Genomic DNA, 25,207 nt, shown 5'->3' with positions numbered 1-25,207 from the left:
ATTTAATTTATGCAGAGGATGGATTTTTACGAGGTTACATTACTGATAATGAAGAACACATTTCTTAGTAAGGTGTTTACCCTTCAATTAAAAGGTACAGTGTTACTCTACCTTTGCTCATGTTGCTGTAATATATGCTACTCCATATACATGGAAAAAATTAATTAAAAGGTATATATCGATGAATGAAATGCTTAAATAAATAGTAAAGTAACTAAAGGTATACAATTTCTGTCCTGGCAAAAATCATTAATTATTGTTATTACTAATTTACTATTATTATTAATATAAATAAAACTACTCCTCATGTACAAATATAAAATAATTATATATCACAAAGTAGAGTGTACTAATATATACATCTTGCAGTAAAGAAAATTGCCAGTTAACCAATAAAAATTAGGTAAGTGTAGCCGAAGTAAAGTGGTGGGAATCATACGTGCTCCATATAAGCAAATGCTTGCGAATGGACAATACAATTTATTTTAGTATATTTTTTTTGTCTTTATTCCCGACGTATAACTGGTGGAATTCCACCTCTTTGATATAACATGGTCAAAGAATGCGTTTTGTTACATAAAATTATAATTTTGAGGATGATTACAATTTTAGATATGTGAAATTGTTTTCTTACCACTCGATTCGATCTAGTTCTTCCGAAAATACAAGAATCTCGTAATTTCAATATAATAATTCGATGTACGCGTGATTAATCACTTTCTTTTATGGTAATACAACTACGATTTATTTGGGTAATTTTAGTTTAATTAATTAAATTAAATTTAGAATGTTCTTACATTATATGTGGGTGTGGTTAGCAATCAAATTGTAGTTCTAGTTTTTGCCATGCATTGTACAAGACTTTGAAAATTTATCAAATTAAATACTGATGCTTATTTGCAAATAAAACATGACTAAAATAATAAAAATACAAAGAGGATTGTATCATTTTTATAATAATACACAAACACACACTGACACACACGTTGGAGATATATGCATAATGCATGCCTGTATATATATTGATTCAACTTCTCTTGTGACATGGTTGAATTGATTAAAATAGTAAGGAGAAAAAAAAGTGTGTATATAAAGGGCGGAGTGGTGGCTTTATGTGTTCATAATTAACAAACTTATACCAAAACCAAAACACTGAGAAAAACAATAGGAGAGATAGAGAGAGGTGAGAAGGCATGTCTACTTCATTTTTAGCATCAACTTTGATCCCAATTAGTAGTTTTTTTCAAACCTATTTTGCATTAGTATCTTCACTCTAATAACTTCTATATCTCTCTCTTGCTAGGTGATCTCCTCAAATTCAACCGACTGCTACAACTGTGAGTACATAATTATTTTATTAATTTCCTCCTATATATATGTGCATAATAAAGTTTATTTTATTTTCTAGAAATAGTAGTATGAAGTATAGATGGTAATTTTTCCATCCGCTCACTAATCAATTCATAACCTATTTAATAAAATTAAAGATGCTAGCTTATGGAATCATGATACTAATTATAGATGTGGTGAATATAATTGATTCGGCTACTAATGGAGGATGAGTAATTTCTCACGGTAGGCAGGAGAAATTTTCCTAGACAAGTCCATTTCATAAAAAGAGCATGCAATATATATGTATATAAAATTAGCTTTTAATTACTAGCGTATATGAGTGTGCATATCACCACTCAAAAGTAACAATATATGAGTCGTTGAAGCAAAAATAAAGCACCAAGATTCTTTATTTTTGAAGCACAACTTTACTCTTTAATTATGTGATCTAAATTGAATGATTTTCATTTGCTTTGCCTGTGTTGCTCTCCACCTGTGTGCATTCACTACTTCTCTCATTTTCAATGTCTTAATAGCTGCATAATTTTAACTAATTTTTAAATCAAGTTTCTTTTGATCAATATATAAATTAACTAAACCATATACTATAATGGTATTCTTATAAATTCATAAATCTAGTGATGTCTCTATATGTATGATCATGATTGAACACAAGCAGTTGGAAGAAGTGGAGATGGCTGATCAGAATGCTGACGTGTCTGCCGCCGGAAAGTGGAAGTTCCCGGTGTTTGTCTTCTTCCAAGATGCTAGGTTTCCTTTTTTTCACTCACTCTCTTCATATATTTTAAGTAATATATATGCATATAGCATAACTTATTATGTTTGTTTGGGACTGTAGGAATGTTTTCAAGAGGGATGAGCTAGGATTGGAGATACTGCGCATCGCCTTCCCGGCCGCCCTAGCACTGGCAGCCGATCCCATTGCATCTCTGATCGACACAGCCTTCATCGGCCACTTAGGTCCCGTGGAGATCGCAGCTGTTGGTGTGTCCATTGCCATCTTCAACCAAGCCTCTAAAGTGGCCATATTCCCACTTGTCAGCATCACCACCTCGTTCGTTGCTCAGGAAGATACCATCAGCAGAATCACCGACGAGCAGCAAGGCCACCTCGACTTGGAGAAGGCACCCGATGCCAAATCCAAGCCTCATGGTGCTATATCAGCAGAACCTAAGTCCAAGCCTGATGATGCTGTATTGGCTGAAGCTAAGTCGAAGCCAGAGAATAGCGAGCGGCGCCACATCCCTTCAGCATCCACAGCTCTGATTCTTGGTGTAGTGCTGGGCCTCATCCAGACCACATTCCTTGTCTTCCTAGCAAAACCCCTATTGGCCTTGATGGGCGTCAAGACGGTTAGTTAGTTAGTTAGTTAGTTAGTTAGTTAGTTAATTAGTTAGTACTATTAATCATACAAAGTTAAAGAGGAATGATTTGTTGGGTGGAAAAAATAGGGATCTCCAATGCTGGCCCCTGCAGAGAGGTACCTAACCATAAGGTCACTTGGGGCTCCAGCGGTTCTCTTGTCTCTAGCCATGCAAGGCATCTTTCGAGGATTTAAGGATACGAAAACTCCTCTTTATGCCATTGGTAATCATTCCTTTCCCTGTTTGATTTGGTGGATATCATGTGTTAACTCTTCCTCTTCTTTACTGCTCAACAGTTGTAGGTGATCTAACAAACATAATCTTGGACCCCATTTTCATATTTGTGTGTCGTTGGGGCGTCTCTGGTGCTGCCATTGCTCATGTCCTTTCACAGTCAGTTTCACTCACTATGTACTAACTAGGATGAGTCTTGTTTTTTTTCTAACAAGAAAACATTTTTTCTTATTCATATTTGGTCAGGTACTTGATCACTCTGATTCTGTTTTTCAAGCTATCTACACAGATTATGTTATTACCTCCAACCCTCAAAAATCTGCAGTTGAAAAAATTCCTCAAGAATGGCAAGAACTACTACTATATATTGATCGATACACCTTATTGTGAAAAGGCCCCTTTTAACAGCTACTCGTCCCCCTGCAGGTTCCCTCTTGCTAACAAGAGTGATAGCTGTGACTATCTGTGTGACTTTGGCTGCCTCGTTGGCTGCACGATTCGGCCCCACTCCCATGGCTGCATTCCAGATATGTCTGCAGGTCTGGCTCACTTCTTCACTCCTTGCTGACGGCTTGGCAGTTGCTGGACAGGTTTCTTACCTAAACTGATCAAACGAATTCTCCCGTTTCAAAGGATTTGGAATTAACAGTATATATTGATTTTCAGGCAATCCTAGCTTGTGCATTTGCTGAGAAAGACTATCAGAAAGCAACAGCTGCTGCAACTCGAGTGCTGCAGGTAACTTTTTTTTTTTTTTTACTATGCGAATATCAAAGAAAGTAACGACGTACCAATAAAGTGTGGTTTTTGCAGATGGGATTCTTGCTTGGGCTCGGCCTTGCTGTCTTTGTTGGAATGGGGCTGCAGTTCGGATCAGGAATATTCTCCAAGGACAAAAGTGTTATTCATATGATTGCCATAGGCATCCCGGTAACTCTAATCAAACCTTCCTAACCTAAACACTACTACTAGTGTTATAGCTTCAGATTTTGACTGGTGTTATATCCATCAGTTTGTGGCAGCAACACAACCTATAAACTCGCTAGCATTCGTTTTCGATGGTGTCAATTTTGGAGCATCCGACTTTGCATACTCTGCGTACTCCATGGTAACACTACCGCCTAAGATCAAGATCAACAACTTTTTATTGATTTATACTTTTTCTTTTATCACTTTGCCAGGTGCTTGTATCCATAGTAAGCATCGGATCATTGTTTCTTCTGTCAAAAACTAACGGTTTCATTGGGATCTGGTTTGCTTTGACCATCTACATGGGACTAAGAACATTTGCTGGGTTTTGGAGGTGAAAAACCTCTGTTTTTCAGCATGAATATCATACAATTTTCTTTTTCTTGACTGATGATAACCAAGAAATTGCTTTTGAATGCAGGATGGGAACAGGAACTGGACCTTGGGGCTTTCTCAAGGGGAGATCGTAGTAATAGAAAATACGATCCTTTTTTTGTCTTTGTTCCTCCACCTGTTTGTGTCATTGTTTTTTCAAGGCAGTATTTTCTTCATACAACAAACTCGTCTTATCGTGTGTATCAGTTTCATCCTTGTCTCCTCACCTAACATTAAATGATTTTGTAGGAGTATAGGAAAGAACTTTAACCAATATTGAAGAAGCCAATACAAAAAAAAAATTCATTGTTTTATCCGAAATAAACAGGACTAAAGAGAGACTGATATCTCAACCCGATGCAAGGATTCATACAAAGAACTTAAACTAAAAATTAATTATGAGACCCCACAAATCGCCATCAAAGATAATGTAATCAACAACAATTGATCCCCACCACCCACCACACCACTCTCCCAAATTTCCAACACTATAAATTTAGTGCACATTACGTTCATCTCCACTTCTAACCTACTAACCTTTTGCAACCAATCACAATCAATATATGTGGCATCCATTCACACTCCTGGTCGCAAAACAATTAAAAACAAGACATTAACTAATCATATTTTGCTTAAAGAATCATGCAAACATGATAAATTGGAAATATAATATTCGGATTAAGCAGAATACAAAGGAACAGGTGCCCAAACTGGGCTGGTTTTTTAGTACAGCCCCCCAGATAACAAATGAAAACTCAGGTAGTAATAATCAATAAATGAGGTGAGTTTTTAGTACATCTTTTTTAATAAGAAAAAAAAATCAGTTTTTACCAATAAGAACTCCCGAAGCTCATCATTGCTGCTGCTGCTGCTACCTTACGACTTGCACCTTTTTTCGCGAGCCAAAAAAGAGCACAAAAAATTTTATATACTTCCTACCATTTTCTTGTCAAAGTGAGAAAGAATTCATCGTCTGTTCAGCTAGACTACGAGCTGATCAAGTCGCATCTGATCAAGCCAAGCCCCTAAAACAGTGTGATCGACGGAGTCAGTTTGAGGATTTGGTTTCAAACACTCACCGGATGGTGCAGCACCAGAACTTGGGGCTGCGGCCTTGTCCATCATCTCAGGTGGTGATTCTTTGACAAGAGATTGCACCCATGATAAGTCGGGTTCTTCTCCATCAGCTCTGCAATCAAACGAGGATGATCTTTTGAGACCACCTTCATGATCTGCGCCAACTGACCAATCTACTTTCCCGTTGGCCTGTCCCCACTTAGCCCATGCACTTGTAGGAGATCCCACAACAGGGGCACGGTTGGACCCAAGTTCTCGGGAGCTGAGGCTGCGCATCTGCTGCTGCTGCCTCTCGCGCTGAGCAAAAGCTGAGAGACGGGCATTCATGGGGGACACTGGCTCCAAGCTTCTTGGTGACATCCTTGGAGATGACACACCAAAAGAAGCCTGCAACAAAGGATGCTCAACATTTCTTGGAGAAAAAACATTAGTATTTATGGGTGATAAAATGTTTTGCTGTGGTTGGAAATGATTAAGAGCAGCTGGTTTATGTGAAGGAGAAAAAACACCAAAACCCGCTGCCTGGTCAGAAAGTCTTGGAGATGATGCGATCTCAGCAGAAAAAAGCTCTTCAAGATTGGAAGGAGTCAACATTGTCCGCGACCGGCCAGAACCCAGCCTAGCAGAATTGCCTTGTTGTGAAAAGCAAGCCATGTCATTTAAAATAAGTTGCTGGGAATCATAATCCTGCAACATGTTCAGATCCTCAGGTGGAATATCGCGAGCACTTAGGGAAGATCTCAGTCGACTGGATTGCAGATTGCTGCCAGGTAGATTGAGAGTGGGGACATTCTGTTGAGTCCAAGCTCCAGAAGATGAATGAGACATTCCATTTGCAGTAGGCGGCATGGATTGATTGAATGCAGGAGACATCACAGACTGTGATGTCGGGGAGCCAGGCAAAAGGCTTAAGGCTGCAGCCATGTCCATGAAGCTTGATGCAGAGGCCACAGATCTTGGAGAAGGCACACCAGATCCAGTAGAGACATAGAGAGGGCGAAGCTCTTCCTGGTTGTGAGCAAAAAAGCACACCTGCCTGGCACAGCCTGTGCCATCTTTGCACAACCTTGTCCGATACTGAGCAGGGTGCAACCAGCATTCAAACACACCATGAGCATACTCACACATATCCCCACGCCTACATGCGCCCTTTCGAAAATCAGGGCAAGGGACACAGCTGTAGTGGTACTTCCGCGGGTCTCTTCTGCGAGCATTTTCTCCAGGGTGTACAAAAGGGCATTCAGTCCAATCATGAGAATATGCCCTTGAACACGGCCTGACCTTGAATGAGAACATGCGGAATTCATCTGTTGAGTAGATACTATTTCTAATGTCCGGTAGAGATGGATCCACGGGATATTGTTTCTTGTCTGACACAGAATTAGCAGCAGGATCACCAAACTTAGGAGCTGTAGGAGAAGATACAGAATCAGAGAGCGAACACATAGACCTACTTTCTGGTGATGATGACAGTACAGGGGAAGATGCATTTGAACCAGATATGGTGACCGGTAAATTGCACTCACCAACAGACCCATCAGAAATGTTGTTCGTGAACAAGTCCTCAAGAGCAGCTTTAGCTCCAGGAAGTTTTGGAGGAACTACAATCACATCAACTGGACGCAGGGCACAGGTATCCTCAATATTGGGATCAGCACCAGCAGATAACAGCAACTTTACAACATCAACTGCGTGGACAGAACCTCCAAAAGCTGCACAATGTAGCGCAGTCCACTTGTTGCCACCACATGATTTATTTAAATCAACTTCAGGCAAAGCCACCAGTAGCTTCAATACATCAACACTACCATAAGTAGCGGCTACCATCAATGGAGTTCTTTCTTCCTGGCTGATTTGCTTTGAACCTTTCTTGCGAACATACCAAAGTCCGGCCTTATCAACCACAAACAGATCCACCTCTATCAATCTTTTGAAAGATTCAATATCATTGTTGGCAGCAAATTCAAGCAAACTGGAGAGGGAACCCTCAGTCTCTACAGATAAGTTGTTCAAATCCTTCATGTTTGATTGGTTAACAGCTGGCCCTTGGGTTGTACAAGAATTGGAATTTGATTTCTCAAGCCCACTGCACATGCTTCTATCAACTGCAAGACAGCCAATATCATTAACAATATGAAAAAGTTTTAGCAGCAAACAATTTACAATTTTACCATAGACTAGCAGAAGATTAGTAAAAACGAAATAAGGTTCAGCAAAACCTACAAGAGCAGCTAGCATGAAGTTCAACAAAAATGATTATATACCACAAAGGCAAACCAAACAAAATACGCTATCCGCAAAGTAGATTATGATGCTATTATCTTTACAAAATTGAAGGACAAACAATTTCATATATCTGCGTAACGCAACTTGAGACAGAAGATCCAGAGTGTTCCATTCATATATGATATGGAGTACTATCTTTAACAAAAAGTGGAGAATTAGACAATCAATGGCAATCCATAAAGCAGCAAGAAGTACATATTAAGCTAGCCACTCAAATGTTATTCCCCATAGTAAATACTATAGTAGTCGGGAATAGAATCTACTTTTGCATTTTATTAAAAAAACGAACAATTCCTGTATGTTCAAAAATGATAGCTATACCCAGTGAAGAACGAATCTTTATCCCGAATAAACATTACATCATCAGATATACACCTGCATCCATAATTACTATCCACATAAACCTGACGCGTTTGCAAGTATCCATACAGAAATATCGCAGATAATGACTACAAATCACGTAGCAATATACTCATAATAATAACCTAAAATACAAATTTTTGGTTCAATAACTAAGTTATAGCGAATCAAGTCCAAAACTCGTGAATAATATGATTTCAATTCGACAACAAACAAAACTGGCAATAAAACTAACAAAATCTCACTTCTAAGATGCGCGGATCAGTTAAGAGGGTGAAGTCAACGATTACTGAAGTTCAGTAGCCAAACATTTAAGAAAGAAGGCAAAATATAATCAACTCACCTACGATCGCAAAAAACCAGAGCTTCCACCGAAGATCTGCAAATAGATCATGTCACACGCTCATAAATCGAACTAACGATCTAAACGAATCAAGAAGCAGAAACAACTGAATAAATCAGAAGCGAAAAAGGCGATCTTCATCGCACAGAAGAACTAGATAAACAAAATCGAAGGAGAGAGAGGAGGTTTCATGAATGGATACATACGGTGGGTGTATATATGTATTGTGTTTGGAGTGGAGAGAAGAAAAATCGAGAGAAAGCGAAATGAAGTGAAAGCTTTGTTTGTTCTGCGCGATGTAGAGAGAGAGAGGTTTGGGAGCGGTTTTGAAATTGAAATGAAGATGAAAGTCAGATGCAGATGCGAATGCAAATGAAATTACTTTGAAATGCACGCGAAATTATATGGAAATTGGAGTCAAGTCTGGGAGTGGGACCCATATGGAGAAAGATTAAAGAGGTTTTGGACAGTGTGTGACGTGTTCTGCTTCGGTCTATTTCCACTTTCTTTTTTTTATCATTTTTCTAATATTATGATTAAATATATGAGTCAATTAAGGCCTTCTTTTTGCCATACAATTTAAATTTGATTTCAAGATTGCTAAGAATACTCATAAAATAAATTTAATAAATAATTACGTACTATGATTAGATGAGACTTCACCCGTCTTCTTTTCATTTTATTTAAATATTTTAAGCTTTTATTATGTACTATTTGTATTCATATTCAATGGAAATGGATGTCTTTGACTTTTAATCCCCTTCCTTTTCAATTTATACATTATTATATAAATTAAAAATTGGAGTTATTTAAAATCACATGCATGATTATCGATTGTGATTACACTCTTTGAAAATAGAGAAAATGTACTTTTATGAGAAAATATTGAGCCCAAAATTATCTTTTATATGATGATGAATGATCAAAAGGGAAAAGTATCAAAGATAATAGTATTATTTCGGATTTGAAGTAAAATATGATTCTTACAGATTTCATTCACCTTTTTATGGGATTTTGCTTAAAAATAACGTATTGATAGGATAATATATTTAGTTGGATTATATGCATCCAATTAATGGGGGCTTACAGTTTGGATGAGTTTTTTATGATTAAATGTAAAGACTTAATTAGTTCAAGTGGAAGTAAAGAAAAGATGAGCAATTTGAGAAAGATAGTGATTAGTGGTGGCGACATGCTCCTAATTGTCTGTCTTTACTTTATTAATAATTAATAATAACGATAAATTAGCCCCTTTTTCGCGAACGAATTTATTCAAGATTGTAATCTAATTCCTCATTTAAATCAAGAGGATGACATAATGATTTGATTGAAATGAATTTAAGAGGTGGGCATATGAATTTTCATGTTGGGTTTGCCGGTGCCCAATTATGCTTAGTGACATGACGCCCGGTTAATTTATTTATGATGAATATAAGTTAATTATCTATTTTATCAGTACAATTTTAGGTAATTGGATACGAGTATGAAAGTAGCATAATAAAAATATTCTCCATTCTCGTTAACTATGTTGTTTAGGTAATTTGGCCAAAACCGAACTAGATTTGGTGAAATCTTTAGAAATTGATTGATCTTTGTATTTGGCAAATGTATATGTAGAATAAAAAATAATCGTATCCCCAAATACATTAGAGTACTCCCTGGATCCTATAAAAATATATTTTTTTATATACATTTCATAAAATTAATCCATTTTTATATTTGGTAAATTTTTTTCTACTGCTAACGATATTTTTACTACTATTTTATTAATTTTATATTAAGACTGTATCTTCCCCAAAAGTTTTTATATTTGTAAGACTGAGGAAGTACATATTGCATCCCATCCAAAAATACCCTATATTGTCTGAACTAGTCCTTTAATCAAAATTGAATGTTGATTCTTTTCATTTGTATTATATTTCTCAAACTCAAAATGTGGTTGGATGAAAGGGATTTATCCATTCTTTACTAGAAATTGGGAATTTAGCCTTTGTCATTGAATATGAAACAGTCTTAAATTTTTTAAAACATGTTCATTTCCTTTCATTTTGGTGATCATCCACAAAATTTAAAATTTAATAATTTAATACTTCATTTGTTATCATAGCTAAAATTTGATCGAATTTTATGATTTAAATAAAATTTGTAAAAGCAGTTTACGTATGAACGACCGCACACGTCAACTAGTTGCACACAGGGCGGACTCCAAATCTAGCCCGTCAACTAGTTGCACACAGGCGAACTCCAAATCGGAGTTTAAAGGCATTTTAATGAGAAATTGAAATCCAGCTGCAGTCATTTTTTTAAAAATGATAATGTACTAATAAATACTACTAGTAAAGTAAGAAAGAGAATGATATAGAAAAAATATTTTAAAACTTTATCTCTTACTTTACTTTTTCTTCACCTGAACTAAGGTGGGGAAAATTAATGTAAGAGAGAATAAAGTATAGATAAAGAAATTTCTATTTTTAGTATTGAGTCATCTTGAACGGGACAAACTAAAAAGGAAAGTGAGTCATCTTCGGTGGGATAGAGAGAATATCAATTTTCTAAAATGATTGCGAAAAAGAAGTGTGAGATGGAGGGAGTATATTTCTTGCTTTATTATCTCTTCATTTATCTTAAATTACTCGCTCTTTTTGATCAGAGGTTGAATCGATCATCAGAAGAAGAATTAGGCCAAAAATTAGGATACATTGTAGGCTTCATTTAACACACTAAACATTTCTTTCTTAATCTTCGTATCGAAAAAAATAACTCAATTAAAATAAGGAACGAATGAAGTACTCCACTAAGTGAGTTATTTCTTTTTTGACACTTTCTCTCTTACTTTTTTCGTTCTATTTTTTTCATCCATCTTACTTTATAGTCTCCACTTAACTAACAAAAATCCAATTTCTTAAAACTGTGCCAAAAAGTAATGCCTCATTTGGTGAGAGACGAGGGAGTATATATATGAACTAATGAAAGTAAGTTATCTTGTTGTAAGTTAAGATGTCATTAATTAGACAGTATAAAAATTGAAAAAGAAATGTAATGATAAAAAAGCTGTCATCATAAGACATAGCGATTGAGTATATACAAAATGACTTGTACATTTTTCATGGCTTCACAGGCAAAATAGTCAATTGGATCGAGACGCTATAAATGTGGGTTTTTTTCTATGTGGGTCATTGAAACATGATTTTTACTACTTCAAAACTCAAAAATGCAAATTCCATTTTTTAGGGATCAATTTTGATTTTAGAAACTCATAAAAATTAACGTGATGATCGTAAAAATACTGCTTATGGTGAAATATAATATACAAATAAGTCCCCAAGTATATTAGTTTAACACTAACACATGCATGATGCACACATATCTATAATTTATGAATTACTCCTTATTTACCACCAAACCATGCCTTTTTTAGTGGGAAAAGGCATGGCTATTATTCCATAATAATATCCTCGAAACCTTGTCAACGCTAAGCCTGTTTCTGAAGTTGCTCCTGTGTCAAAGGATAATCAAGTTAATGCTCTAAGGCGCGCCACGTCAGTAGTTTTATCCTCCTACCTCCCCACCTGCAGTGGGGCGTCCTATGGCGCGCCACATCATCATTTTATTGTTTAGTTTAATTAATTTAACTGTTTTCAAATAAAAAGTAACGAGTAAATAAAAAACGGTCTAAATAACAAACGACGAAGTTTTAATAAAAAAAAGTTACATCATTGAACTAATAATAAAAAAAAACTAAGTCGGACCAATTCCAACTTCCGACGCAGCTCATCGAGTAACGCCCGGAGATATTCGGCTTCGTCAGGGTCGGTACACTTCTTGAGGCGGACGATGGGGCGGTCGATGGCATCGAAACCGCGTGCCATCGTCCGCGATCGATCGTCCGCGACCTCCACAATGGGGCGGACGATGGCCATCGTCCGCGACTGCTGCAATGGGGAGGACGATGGCGCGGACGATGGCCATCGTCCGCGCTATCCTCCGCGACCGAAGTATAGGGCGCGCACCCGCAATGGGTGCGGACGATGGATGGCGCGGACGATGCGCGCCATCGAGCGTGCCATCGTCCGCCCATTGCGGATGCTCTCATGGACAAAGAAAATTAAGTAGCCATCATCTTCCTCACATGTATTATCAGGATTCCGGGGAACAAAGATCGCCTCTGATCCGAATCTCCCAGGTCCGAGATCAAAGATGCCACTAACATTTCCTCCCACTTCAAGCTTTTCCTTTTCTGTGTGTGGTTCTGCTTGTAAATCAAATTTTATAATTCCAGTTACCTTAGGATAATGGTCCAATATTGTGCCATATACGTATCTTTGTTTCCTGAATGCACAAAAACACACGCATGACCCTGAGATTCCTGATCGTGTATGAGTTTTTTGAAACTAGTTTTTTGAATTTATCCAGCCTTAAGTTGAGCCACATGATTGATGAACTTGATAGAGCTTTTACCTGCCCGTGTAGCGTTCATTCACTACGGGAAAATCTACAACTGATGCAGATAATCTTTTCTGTGAAGCTTGACCACTTTAAGGTTGAATCTCATCTCATACCTTACACAAACAGAGTATCACCTTTTAGATAGGAATATATATAAAGTGCAAATGGATTAGCATGTTGGTCTCTCACAGTTCACATTTAAAATTCTCAAACTTTTCTTTAACAGAGCCGTTGAAAACGTCAAGATCAGCATTCTCAATCCGACAGCTGATAAGAACTACTTCGTCTCCTTCCTCCCAAGCATTTGCTGACAATCAATTGAGTACATTAATTGTTCAATACAGGAAATCTATAGAAATATCCTATGATGATTATGAGTAATAACAGTTCGTGTTAAAACATTGAACTGCTTGATATTTTCTTACTCAAGATTATAATGATTGAGATTCAAGGGCCAGTCTAACCTAGCTTGGTTTCAGGCTGTGAATCATTTAGAACATCTCTAAGGGAATGGGTAAATGGAGAGGTAAAGTGAAATAACTACTATATTTACCTATTCTTTATAAAAATTCATTTTCCAAAAAAAAGAGACATTTAAGAAGGTCTTATACCTTCTTCAATTTTAAAAATGTATCTTTACCTCTTCTTCACACAAAAGGTAAAAACTTAGTTATTTTTGTTGCCTTTCAATTTACCTTCTTCTCTAGGAGTTCATTACTTTTTAACAAGATATAATTATCTTTTTGAGAAGGTAAATGAGAAATATACCTTCTCAGTATACCTTTCTCCCTTGGAGATGCTTGGGATGGAAATAACATGTAGGAGCATCGAAGGCCATATTCTTATACCAAGTACAATAAAATATAATGCAAGAGAAATGGTTGTGCACCAAGCAAGCAATTGCAGCACTTATTCATCCAATTGTATGAAATTGGAACTGTAGAAACCGTATCATGTCCGAACAAAAAAGAAAGAGCTCCGAATAACCATTGGTTTTTCGGAAAACAATGAAATTTACACATGAAAAGATTCAGTTGATCTATACGAAACTCTCCACCATTTTAAATAACAGGAACATTAATTAAATCAACATTTGTGGATCATGCATCACCTTATGAGGTAAAAAAGTATGTTTGGCTACCTACGAGCTCAGACTCTTGTAATAACTTGCAGAAAAGCCTTCTTCTAAAGACAAAATAATGAAATAGCTCACCGGTGTGGAATATGAAGCAATTTGGAAGCTCAAACCACTTTATTAGCATCTCATTTTCAGCATATCGTGGAAGAATCCCAAAACGAGCTTCCTTAGTATGATCATAAGTGTAAACAAGTTTGTTTTCCCTTACCATCTCCTGGAAGAAAATTGATAACCATGACTGCTTCAGTAATTAGGAAACAAATATCAGTGTAATAAATATTCATTAATACTATATTACTAGTCCACATTCAATACACACATGTTACAAAAATTTAAACTATATCCACCTTACAGGATTGCTTTCAAATGAAATAAAGAGAGGTACTGGGCCCAGATATACACTCTTTCTGAAAACAGACTCTGGAAGCAATTACTACACCATGTTTCATGTCAAAGTACAAACAGGGATAACATTGTCTAAGAGCCGCACCTTTGCCATGAAGTATAACGGTAAATCCATAAAAATTGCATAATTTTCGGTGATGGCAAAATCATGCATCATGATTGATTTTGGTATTGTTATCGGCACTGGTTCCTGCATCACACCTTCCTTTGATATGACTCGGTATGTGATATATGGTGGTGTCTGAGAATATCCAAAGGTAAACATTTCCCCTGTACTAAAAGTTTTTGTAAGAAAACTTACTTTCACCAACAAGAAAGTCAAGATGAAAGAAATAGAACAGAAACATTAGTGTCAACTCAAACAAGGCTGCTGCTGAGAGTTGTGTATGCTACTTCCTTGGTTCATAGTATCTTTGCTAATTCTTATAGTTCGAGTAGTTAGCAATAACATCAATTGTAGAACAAATATAGTTGTGAAAATATCCAGGTCATCTCCCAGTCCTTTTTAGCTTATTAAGGTAGTCATGACAAAAGGAATCAATAAGGATTCAGGATTGTCCAGGTTACAGAATAGAACTTATTGCTAGCTAATAGAAGCTTATCCCATATGAATGAAATTATCAAGTTGTCATGGATAACATGCAACACCAAGTTGACATAATAAAAAAAAACCTACTACTAATGGAAAAAAGGCATATTTGTTGTAAGGTTGCAAAGATAGTCATAAAAAATAATTCAATTTATACTGCTGTATGACTAGCACTTGCCTTATTATCATAGCCTCAAAGTTTACTTGCTATTGGGTGCAGGCATACTAGAGTATGTAAATTGACATCATTTACATCTAGTATTAATTACTCATCAGCATATGCTTTTTCATAGTTCCAGCTATTCTGTTATGTGCATGTATTTCATATTGGTGGCGAATTTAGCTACTTCATAGTTACAGCAGAAGTATGTTTTGCAGCTAGATAGAAAATAACAAGGTAGTAGTGACAACAGAACAAGGACAAGTGAAAAGGTGATAAATCAACACCAAATCAAATCACAAATCACAGAAGAAAGAAATATATCTTGTAAAGTATTAATTTTACTGCCGTGTTTATATTGACATTCATTAATCATACCGGTGAGGGGATCCACCTTAGGATGGGCAGAACAAGAATGTGATAGTCTTTTGTCGTAATCCATCATGCCAATGGTCTGCAGGTCTCCATCTTCCAAAACTCTCATAACATCTATTCGACAAATAGAAAACATGACCTGCATTAAATCCATCTGAATTCTACACACGAGCACGCAATCGCATACACACAAACTATTAGAACTGTATTAAGATTTCGTGGAAATAGTGAAGCCATAGTACATCCTCATGCAAAGTAGGTGGACCTTACTTGTCAGATAAAAGATAAAGATATTACATGAGTATTATAATTGCTTTGGTAAACATTGGACAATTTTGTAAGCTAAATACACACCAAGGGAAGTCAATGGAGATAGGTAAGGAGACAAGGTGCAAACATGGGTTTCATTGAACAATATACAATCCACAACAAGAAACATAGTTCTAGAATTAACATGAGAAAGAAAGAGCTAACTTACATGGTTTATCTGCCTCACCGAGCACCAAAAGCTTCCCATGATGACATACTAGAGCTGTATTAGCTGAATACACAACCCCATTATAGTCAAGTCAATCATGGCCAATGTAATAGATGAACAACCAGCTGAAGTTTTTTGTCATTTTATGGATTAAAAAACTTATTACCAAGAAATGCAAACAGTCGAGAACTCTAATTTGTTTCGTCCTTTTTCGTGACACATTTCATTTCTTTCGAGAAGTCCCCAAGTTCTATGGGTTTGCTTGAAACCTCTTAACCAGTGTGATCTTTTGAAAGAATGTGATTAATTCACAGAGTCAAATCAGAGAAATTTTCAAGTTTACTTGAGCTTAGTCCTGCTATCCTTGTAAACCAACCATTGTGAGTTGGCGATTTTAATTCACAGAGTCACACCAAAGATGTTATTTTTATCACTTTGAGTAATTTGAGAATTTTTTTTCCAAGACAAGGGAATTTTTTTTTCAGTACTTCTTCATGCTGAAATCAGTATCATCCAAGTTAAGTCTGTTTGACTAAATTTCCAATGCAAGACTCTCAACAAAGGCGATGCCTTGATCCTTTTCAAATAACTATGAGATATAAGTCCTGATAGACAAACATGAGTAAAGATGATGCACCTAACGACCCTGTCATGCCGCACGAGTTAGATAAGAATAATTGATCGATGGATACGCGTATAACGAATAGAAATAAGTGAGTTGCGCGAAATGGAAATTCACGCCACGGTTATGCAAGATCAGTTGTACAGGAAGTACAAGTAGTCTTACAGATTACGTGCTATCGATTAATTGCTGGGGATAAAAGAGGTGGCGAATTAGAAACCACAAGTGTGAGACCACCGAGGGAAGAAAAACGGAGTCCCCATAGTATGAAACAAGCACGGATGTCAGTGACGGACTACGACCGGATATTCTGTGATATGGCTCGGTACGCACCAGAACAGTTGAAAACTATGAGAAGATGGCTAAAAAATGTTGTGCCAGTCTGAGGTACGAGATTCGCATGGCACTGGCCAGCCATAGAGGACTGTCCTACTCTGAGACTCTGGGTAGAGCACTATACATCGAGGCAGCCATGCCGGGAGAGGAAACCGGGCCAGCTGTGAGTCATGCTCCACCCCCGGCTCAGTCCCAAGCACTCAGGGACAAGAGAAAGTGGGAAGGACCACGAGCTCAACCTGAAACTATGAGGGGAGGGGTATGGACCAAGCAAGCCACAGAATGACGGATACCAAGCTACCCCTGGATCTTTCAAGGGGAACATATCAAGGTCCAGTCCATGTCCCAAATGCAACAGACTGCATGGCGGCATTTGCAAGTCAGGGACAGATACCTGCTTCAACTGCGGGAAGACTGGGCACCTTGCTAAACACTGCCCGAACAGGACTCCAGGGACGGGAGCAAAACCTCACCCGTCAGCTCAGCGCCCACAACTGCGCGCAATGAATGTCCAACCTGGAGCAAATCCACAGCAGCCACCGAGAAGTCAGCAGCAGAAGCTGAAACTCCCAACATAGGCCCAAGCTTATGCCATGAGGCAGAAGCAGCCAGAGGTGAACTAGTGAAATTTGGCAGGCATGGGTAAGCTCTTCAACACACCCGTTATGCTTCGGTTTGATACTGGTGCTTCGCATTCTTTTATTTCCGTTCATTGCGTGACTACCTTAAGACTGGCTACGAAAGAACCTGAGCATAGGATGGAAGTATCTTCCCCGGTAGGAGGACGTATAGAGATCTATCGTACTTGCTCGAACTTAGAAATCACTCTGAGCGAATTTAAGAATTTAGCATACAACTTGAGTATTATGATCATGTGGGATGTGGACATAATACTAGGAATGGACTGGCTGGCCGGAAACCATGCCACGATCCTTTGCAAAGAGAAGCAAATTTCTTTAAGAAGGTGAAGCTACCCGCTATCACGGAATTTCCATGGGAATGCGAAAATCTGTAATCTCGATGATGCAAGCCAGTAAGCTGATTAAGAAAGGATGACCGACATATCTTGTCTACTTGAACAAGGAGGAGAAAGAAGAAGGAAAATTGGAAGAGGTCGAAATCGCTCGTGATTTTCCAGATGTGTTCCCTGACACACTACCTGGTCTACCGCCAGACCGACAAGTAGAATTCACTATAGATCTAGAACTAGGATCTGCCCCTGTATCAAATGCACCATATCGAATTGCCCCAAAGGAACCGGATGAACTAAATGTACAGATGCAAGAGCTCCTGGACCTGGGATTCATCCGACCTAGCGTTTCGCCGTGGGAAGCACCTGCACTGTTTGTTAAAGAGAAAGACGGGACCATGAGAATGTGTGTAGATTACCGAGAGCTTAACAAGCTAAACCTCAAGAACAAATATACGTTGCCCATAATTGACGACCTGTTTGACCAACTCAAGGGAGCCAACGTATTTTCCAAGATGGATTCGAAATTGGAATATCACCAGTTGAAGATCAAACAAGAAGATGCACCCAAGACGGCATTCCGGATCAGATACGGTCACTACGAGTTTACAGTGGTGCCGTTTGAACTGACCAATGCACCAGCAGTGTTTATGGACCTAATGAATCACGTTTTCACCCATACCTCGATAAGTTCATACTAGTCTTCATCGACAATGTGCTGACATACTCCAAGAACAGAAAGGAGCACGAGAAGCGGGTGTAGACGTTATACGCCAAGGTCAGCAAGTGTGAATTTGGCTCAACAAGGTGAACTTTCTTGGACATATCGTGACGACAGAAGGAATCCGAGTAGACCCCGCCAAGGTGGAGACAGTACGAAATTGGAAAATACCAACTACGCCCAACGAAAGTCGAAGTTTCATTGAAGGATTCTCGAAGATTGCACGGCCAATGACTCAGCAACTCAAGAAGGGAACCAAGGTCTCCTGGTCTCCCGAGTGCGAAGCAAGCTTCCAACGGTTAAAGAAGAAGTTGACCAGCGCACCCGTTTTAGCAGTCCCCGAGCCAGGAACGAACTATATAGTCTATACGGATGCCTCAAAGAGCGGGCTTGCCAAAGTCTCAAAGAGGAAATACTGTAATCTGGGTGATAGTCGATCGTCTCACTAAGAGCGCCCACTTTATATCGATACCTATCATATACAGATCAGAGAAACTAGCCCAGTTATACGTGAAGGAAATCATTCGCCTGCATGGCATACCAGCGACGATCACGTCGGATAGAGATGCTAAATTCACGTCCAGATTTTGGAAGAGCCTACAAAAGAGCTAGGGACGCAACTGAATTTCGGGACGCTCGAAGATATGCTAAGGGCAGTAGTGCTCAATAGAAGGAGCAATTGAGAACACCACGGGCAGGAAGAGGCCGCGTGGAAGTTAGAAGATAAGATGAAGGAGCATTTTGCCGAGCTATTCAAATAAAGCCGTATAAATTTCGAGTTTAAATTTCGTTTAAGGAGGGTGGAATGTGACGCCCCGGAATTTCTTTCCTTTTGTTATGGATAAATCGAATTCATTAGCTCGCCTAATTCTCGTCGGATAGAGATGCTAAATTCATTTCCTTTTCGTTGTATTTTCCGACGTTGGGATAAATCAAGTTTTGTATTAAAAACAGCAAGTTGCAAGGAAATGCATTCAAGGATAAAAGTATGAGATATGCTTTTATTTAAAAGTACAATTTGGAAATACAAATTTCAATGTGGAGATGCAATTACATGATCAAGGAAGATGCTAATAGTACATGCTTACATGTATGAAAGGGACAATACAATCTTGGATTTTACTAAAGAATTATAGGAAACAAAAGCTTCAAGAAGAAGTCTTCTTTCTCTCTTCCCCTCATCTCTCCCCTCATGATTCTTGCTCCACAAAACACCAAGAAGGGACAACTTGTACCTACAAGAGAAACACCAAAAAGGGTATGAGAAGTAGGCTTCACAAGATTCAAGGTGGGAGACTTCTCCAAAATAGTAAGTATGCAAATCTATGTAATACATCATCAATCTCCCAAGAAAGAAAAAGAACAAGAATGAGCAAGGAGTAGGCTCATCACTAAGGCCTTTTAGAGGCAACAATATGCTCTCTTCCCCATCAACCGAGGCTAAGATAATAGCCCAAGAGAGGCAGCCCCAAAGCTTACACCAATTTAGCATGATCAACATAATTATAGAGCTCAAAAGGGAGCTGGGCTTGTAGCCAAAGATAGGAACACCAATGCCTCAAATTCTGCCACAAGAAGCCAAGGGATTGGCCTATAAATACAGCCATCACCCCCTTCCTCCACACACTCATTCGGCCCAAAGGTTCTAAGGCGTGGAGTGCGGCTGAGGGAGGAACGGGCGGCGCAAGGAAGTGGCAGCAAGGAGGGCAATCACAAATCGAGAAGGTTCACTGAGTGAGGTAATCCCCTCAACACCCATCACCCTCTTGCATCATGTTAGAACAGTAGATAGCCGAGAATAGAAGCTCAATAGGATATCCACCACAACATGAGCAAGCATCACGTTAGGCAAACTTGAGAGTGGCCAAGAACAAGAGCTCAGAATTAGCCAAGCAACAATAGCTAAAACAATTGAACGAGTTCTCTGCCCAAGATCACAGCTTTAGGACAACTTAGTCAATCTCCAACACCACTGAATTGAGCCAATAATTCAATCAAGTAACAAACTCTCCCAGTAAAGAAAATAACACCAAGTTCGACAGCAGTAATCAATCGAGAACTCCAGATTTACGGAATGAACAAAAGGGGAAGAGGGAAAGGGTGACTTAGCTGGAGCGACGGGCTGCCAATGACAAGCGGCGGCAGACGTCGACGCCGTCGAGCGAAGATCGAGGGGGGAACCGGTACCGATCGACGCAGCGGGCGGCAGCCCTACTCGTCGAGAAGCCGGAGACCAGGGACGGAAGCGCTGCAGGTCCGCTGGGAGTCGGCCGCGGCAGTGACGAGATGGCTGTCCTCCAAGGGGCGACGCCGTAAGTTAGGTGGTGCCTTCCTCCCCGTCAGTGCAATCGCCGGAGGGAGCGAAACGGAAGGGTAGCGGCGGGCGAATTTGGTAACGCCGCTGGTTTTCTCCGAATTCAGGGTTCTGATTTGGAGGAATTGTGGTGTAATTTGATTGAGGGAGAATTAGAAGAGAGAGAGAGAGAGCCGAGAGACGGCTGGAGCCGGTGGAGCTCCGACGATCTGGTTGAACGGCGATTCCGCCAAGAAAGGAACGAAGTGGAGAAGACGCTTCTCTGTACCTTGCATTTTGGGATCTAAAAAAAACAGGAATTGAAAAATGAAAATGTGAATGGAGAAGGAATACCGATGGGTTAGTCAAAGGAGAAGGATTTTTGGGCTAAGTCCATTTAACTAAATAAGTATAGTGGGCTGCCTTTTTTTTGGGCCATGTATTAGTTAAGATTTTGGGCTGAGATTTTTACTCTTGGAGTGGAAATAATTTAAGGAATTAACTTGGAGCCTAACTAATTAATTCCCAAATAAATTATTAGATTCCCAATGAAAGGGAAAGAGATGAAGTGGGAGACGCGAAACCCGACCGGCGTCGCCCCGCGACGTCATGGGCGGCCTTAAGAAAAATCCTATAAAAGCCGAAACTAAGACGTAGGTGCTATCCTATAGGATGCATGCATTCTTTTTCAGAAAAATAGTTCAAGTACTAATTAGAGTGCTACGCTATTTTAAATGATAAATTATTCAAGGGCAAGTGAGGCCAGTCGAGAATTATTATTTGGAGATAAGCATATCAGGTGGGATTTCTTTTAATATCCAGCACTATAGTGTGGATATAAAGCAAATGTTTTGAAGTTATGAAATACCTTTTTCTCAAAAAAGGATATGTGATCATTTCTTTTTAAAGACGTTGTCATGCCATAAGAGCATCCACTACGCGGCGAGTCGGCGTCCTGCGTCCCGTCCCGGAGAGACGGGTTCGTCGCGCGCCGCGTTGCAGCAAACGTCTTGTGCCGTCTCGTCCCTTGTCCCGTCCCGCGTCCCGTGTCGCCGAGCTACGCCACGGGCCGGCTCGCCATGCACCTATTCGACGTGGCGCGACCCGGCGTCGTGCGTGACGCCCACTCGCCGGCCCGCGAGTGGGCGTCGTCACGTGCTGACGCAATAAATATTTTTTTTTAAAACAATTCAATTTTTTTAAAAAAATTAATAAATTAATAAAAAAAATTTTCTAACGGTAATAATACTTTTTTTTATTATTTTTATTTTTAAATTAGTTTTTTTACTCTATAAATACCCCTACACTCATCCTCATTTCACACACAAGTACACATCTATTCTTCTATGATCTCAATTTCCTCTCATAACAAGATGTTCGGCGAAAGCAACTACGGCGGTTCCGGCTCCGGCGGGTGGGATCTCAATGCCTTCGGCGATTGGGAGACCATGATCAACACACTAGGCGGTTCCAGTGCGTCGACGCCGGGGACCCAGGGTTCGGAGACGCCGAGGGGGTACCAACCACCCAACTTTGACGTTGATGCATATGCCCGTCCCTCCGCCCCGCGGTATTCGCAGGGACTATCCCAGATCCGGGAGGATTTTCCCGTTGATCCAACGCCGGGAGTAGGCCGAGGCGGTGGAGGTGGGTGAGGCGGTGGAGGTGGACGAGGCGGTGTACAACCCCAGGCGGGCGAGGACGAGGAGGAAGAGGAAGAAGAGGAAGAGGAAGAGGATCTAGGTCGGCAGCCGTACAGCAACCAGGAAACGCTGGCGGTGTACAACGCCTGGATCACCGTCTCGTACGATCCCATCGTCGGGAATCAACAACCCCGGAAGTGTTTCTGGGAACAGGTCTGCGAGTTCTACCACCAGATAAAGCCGAAAGGCTCCCGCAAGCGCAAATACAAAATGCTCCGCTCTCACTTTGACCGAGTCGACCGACAGGTCAAAAAATTCTGTGGCCTCTACTCGGCCGAAGCAGCGCGCTACCAAAGCGGCGCCACTGCAACCGACATTTTAACGTCCGCTTTGCGCGCCTACTACCAGGACACCCGTCAACAATTCAGATATGTTGATGTTTGGCAGGCAGTGAAGGACGAGGAACGATGGGCCGGCGGTTTCCGCTCCAGCTCGGGCTCAAACTCGAAGCGCACGAAGCATACGGCGAGTGGTCAATACTCGTCTGGTGGTGACACCGCTGAGGGCATCAGCCCACATGAGGCTGAATCGCAGGAGTTTGCGGGTACGGTCGGCGATGCTGGAGGATCCAGCCGTGGGCGCCGTCGGCCGCAAGGGACGAAGGCGGCGAAAGCGGCTAGAGCGAGGAAGGGTCGAGGCGAATCAAGCCAGGCGGCCTCAAGATCGGGTTCGCGGGGAGGATCGGACACACTTATTGTGGCGTACATGATCGCCACAATGGAGAACACTTCCCGCTTCTCGCACGCCCAATTCGCAGCCTGGTGGAACGGAATTGTGCATATGGAAGCACAACTTGGCCTTCCAACTCCCCCTCAACCTCGACCGCCTTCGGAGGATGATTAGCCAGCGGAGTAGTTTTTAATTTTCTTTAAATTTGTATTTTAAATTATGTTGTGTGTTTTTTTATGTTGTGTTTTTTTTATAAAGTGTGTTTGTTTTAATTGAATTGGGTTGGAAAAAAATAAAAAATGAAATTGAATGAATAGTAATTTAAGGGACGGAATAAGGGACGGTTAGGGGACATAGCGTTGCAGGTTTCATCCCTTAGTTAAGGAATGGAGGAATAAAGTACAGTGGGGCCCTCAAATAGTAGTTAAGGGACGGTATAGAGACAGCGTAGTGGATGGCCTAAAGTGTTTGTTTTCGAGACCTGCCTGTTGGATATATTTGTCTGTTGGAGATATTCGTTTGTTGGTTTTGGCTACGCCAAAACGTTTCAATTCGGATTGTGGTGCACAAGAGTCGTGAGCCATCTAGAGGTTGGCCGGCGAGGGTACTGTTGAAGGTGGCCACCTTCACGGTACACTAGATTATCAGACATGGCAGGATACACCAAGAACTTAGACTGCAGTCGGACTTTTAAGATCACAAAAGAATTTAGTATGCTCGGGCCATTTTAAGAAAAACCCCATGTGATACTGTTGATGGATGACAACTTATATATGTATGTTTTTTTTTCGGCACGTGTCCACTGAGTACTCCTGTACTCAGCCCTGCATGTATTTATAAATGTGCAAGTTGAACGTCAAGAGGAAGGAATATTGATCGGAGTCGATGCTATTAAATAATCAAGTGGATTTCTCTACGATTCGTGTCTTCATACACGAAGTCGTTTAGTAAGAACCTATTCCGCTGTACTTTTGTTAAGTGAGAATTTCAAAGTCTCACCTTCGAACTCTGATTTAGTTGATATGATGAATTATCATATTTTGAGATCTTGTAATCAAATACTTGACTTCTAATTTGTGGTATCAATCGATTGGCCTTTCGGCAAGCCCCTTGAGTTCTTTCCTCGTTTCATTAATTCCGCTTATTAGTCACGGTTTTCCCGCTTTTGCTATCATTAGCAAAGTGCGGTCGTGACAGAGTGGTATCAGAGCCTCAGTTTCTTTCCTGCTCTGAGATCCGCACATTTCTTCAGTAAAGATCTAGATTTGTTCACTAGATCATTCCAAGTAATTGACTCGATCAATACTCCAAGACATTCAACCAAACAAGTTGAAAGATGAAGAAGTGGGAAATTTTGAGATAACTAAAACAAAGTGTGACGAGAATGTTTTAGCTAGTCAAGATAATAGAAAGAACTGAGAGGGAATAAGTACTCTCCATAAAGAATGTAGCTCAAACTTGGACTACGAAGGATGAACCATAAATCCTACTATTGCTTTCCCGAGCAACAATTTTGAGACGATGCTAGATAAGAGTTAAGCACGAAAGCGGGATCTAAGGCGACACGACTTTGTGCACAAGAAGAGCCAATGCCCAATGCATAAGAGCACGAGAGGGGCAACTGTTGAAAAGAAAGACGAGGAACGGTGCTATAAGGGAATAGCACAAGATAGATCCTCACTGTGACCAACCCACTCATGTAAGATCCGAAAGCAAGTGTTGATCCCATCACTTTTCATGAGACCTTATAGAAACGCTCGATCTGAGATATGAACTTAGTCTAATGACGTTAGATCACACAATAAGTGGCTCTAGTTGATGACTTTCCCTACATGGATTTTCGTGGATCGATTCGTTTTCTTTCGAATACCTTCGACGGACTCAAGATATCCCCACCACATGGATGAAATAGACAAATTTAATCGGCAGTACTTACTTGGA

General features: G+C 39.9%; 2 protein-coding genes and 1 pseudogene across 5 annotated transcripts; 1 reads left to right on the top strand and 2 right to left on the bottom strand.

Moving 5' to 3' along the window:
- The first annotated feature begins 1,059 nt into the window (after positions 1-1,059).
- On the top strand, positions 1,060-4,480 carry LOC121805565 (protein DETOXIFICATION 43-like). Of its 3 annotated transcripts, none has more exons than XM_042205469.1 (13): positions 1,060-1,183; positions 1,304-1,337; positions 2,012-2,103; positions 2,192-2,705; positions 2,805-2,940; positions 3,014-3,110; positions 3,198-3,298; positions 3,378-3,541; positions 3,618-3,689; positions 3,765-3,881; positions 3,964-4,059; positions 4,133-4,254; positions 4,342-4,480. In XM_042205469.1, the coding sequence occupies exons 3-13, from the start codon at positions 2,027-2,029 to the stop codon at positions 4,388-4,390; spliced, it is 1,545 nt and encodes a 514-aa protein (XP_042061403.1). In that variant the 5' UTR covers positions 1,060-1,183; positions 1,304-1,337; positions 2,012-2,026; the 3' UTR covers positions 4,391-4,480. The 3 variants fall into 3 exon arrangements, with proteins under 3 accessions (XP_042061403.1, XP_042061404.1, XP_042061402.1); XM_042205470.1 differs by having other exon boundaries at positions 1,139-1,191; XM_042205468.1 differs by lacking the exons at positions 1,060-1,183; positions 1,304-1,337 and having other exon boundaries at positions 1,366-2,103.
- Positions 4,481-4,949: 469 nt separating this feature from the next.
- On the bottom strand, positions 4,950-8,716 carry LOC121805564 (zinc finger CCCH domain-containing protein 30-like). Of its 2 annotated transcripts, XM_042205467.1 has the most exons (3): positions 8,362-8,716; positions 6,899-7,477; positions 4,950-6,781 (listed from the first exon to the last, which is right to left on the bottom strand). In XM_042205467.1, exons 2-3 carry the CDS (start codon positions 7,464-7,466, stop codon positions 5,277-5,279), a joined length of 2,073 nt encoding a protein of 690 aa, XP_042061401.1. In that variant the 5' UTR covers positions 7,467-7,477; positions 8,362-8,716; the 3' UTR covers positions 4,950-5,276. The 2 variants fall into 2 exon arrangements, with proteins under 2 accessions (XP_042061401.1, XP_042061400.1); XM_042205466.1 differs by having other exon boundaries at positions 4,950-7,477.
- A 3,611-nt stretch (positions 8,717-12,327) lies between these two features.
- LOC121804174 lies at positions 12,328-16,605 on the bottom strand (annotated as a pseudogene).
- Positions 16,606-25,207: the final 8,602 nt, after the last annotated feature.

Source organism: Salvia splendens, chromosome 5 (genome assembly GCF_004379255.2).
Source record: "Salvia splendens isolate huo1 chromosome 5, SspV2, whole genome shotgun sequence".
NCBI classification, from domain to species: Eukaryota; Viridiplantae; Streptophyta; class Magnoliopsida; order Lamiales; family Lamiaceae; genus Salvia; species Salvia splendens.
Note: the sequence above shows the minus strand (reverse complement) of the source record. Positions and strands in the feature narration are given on the sequence as shown.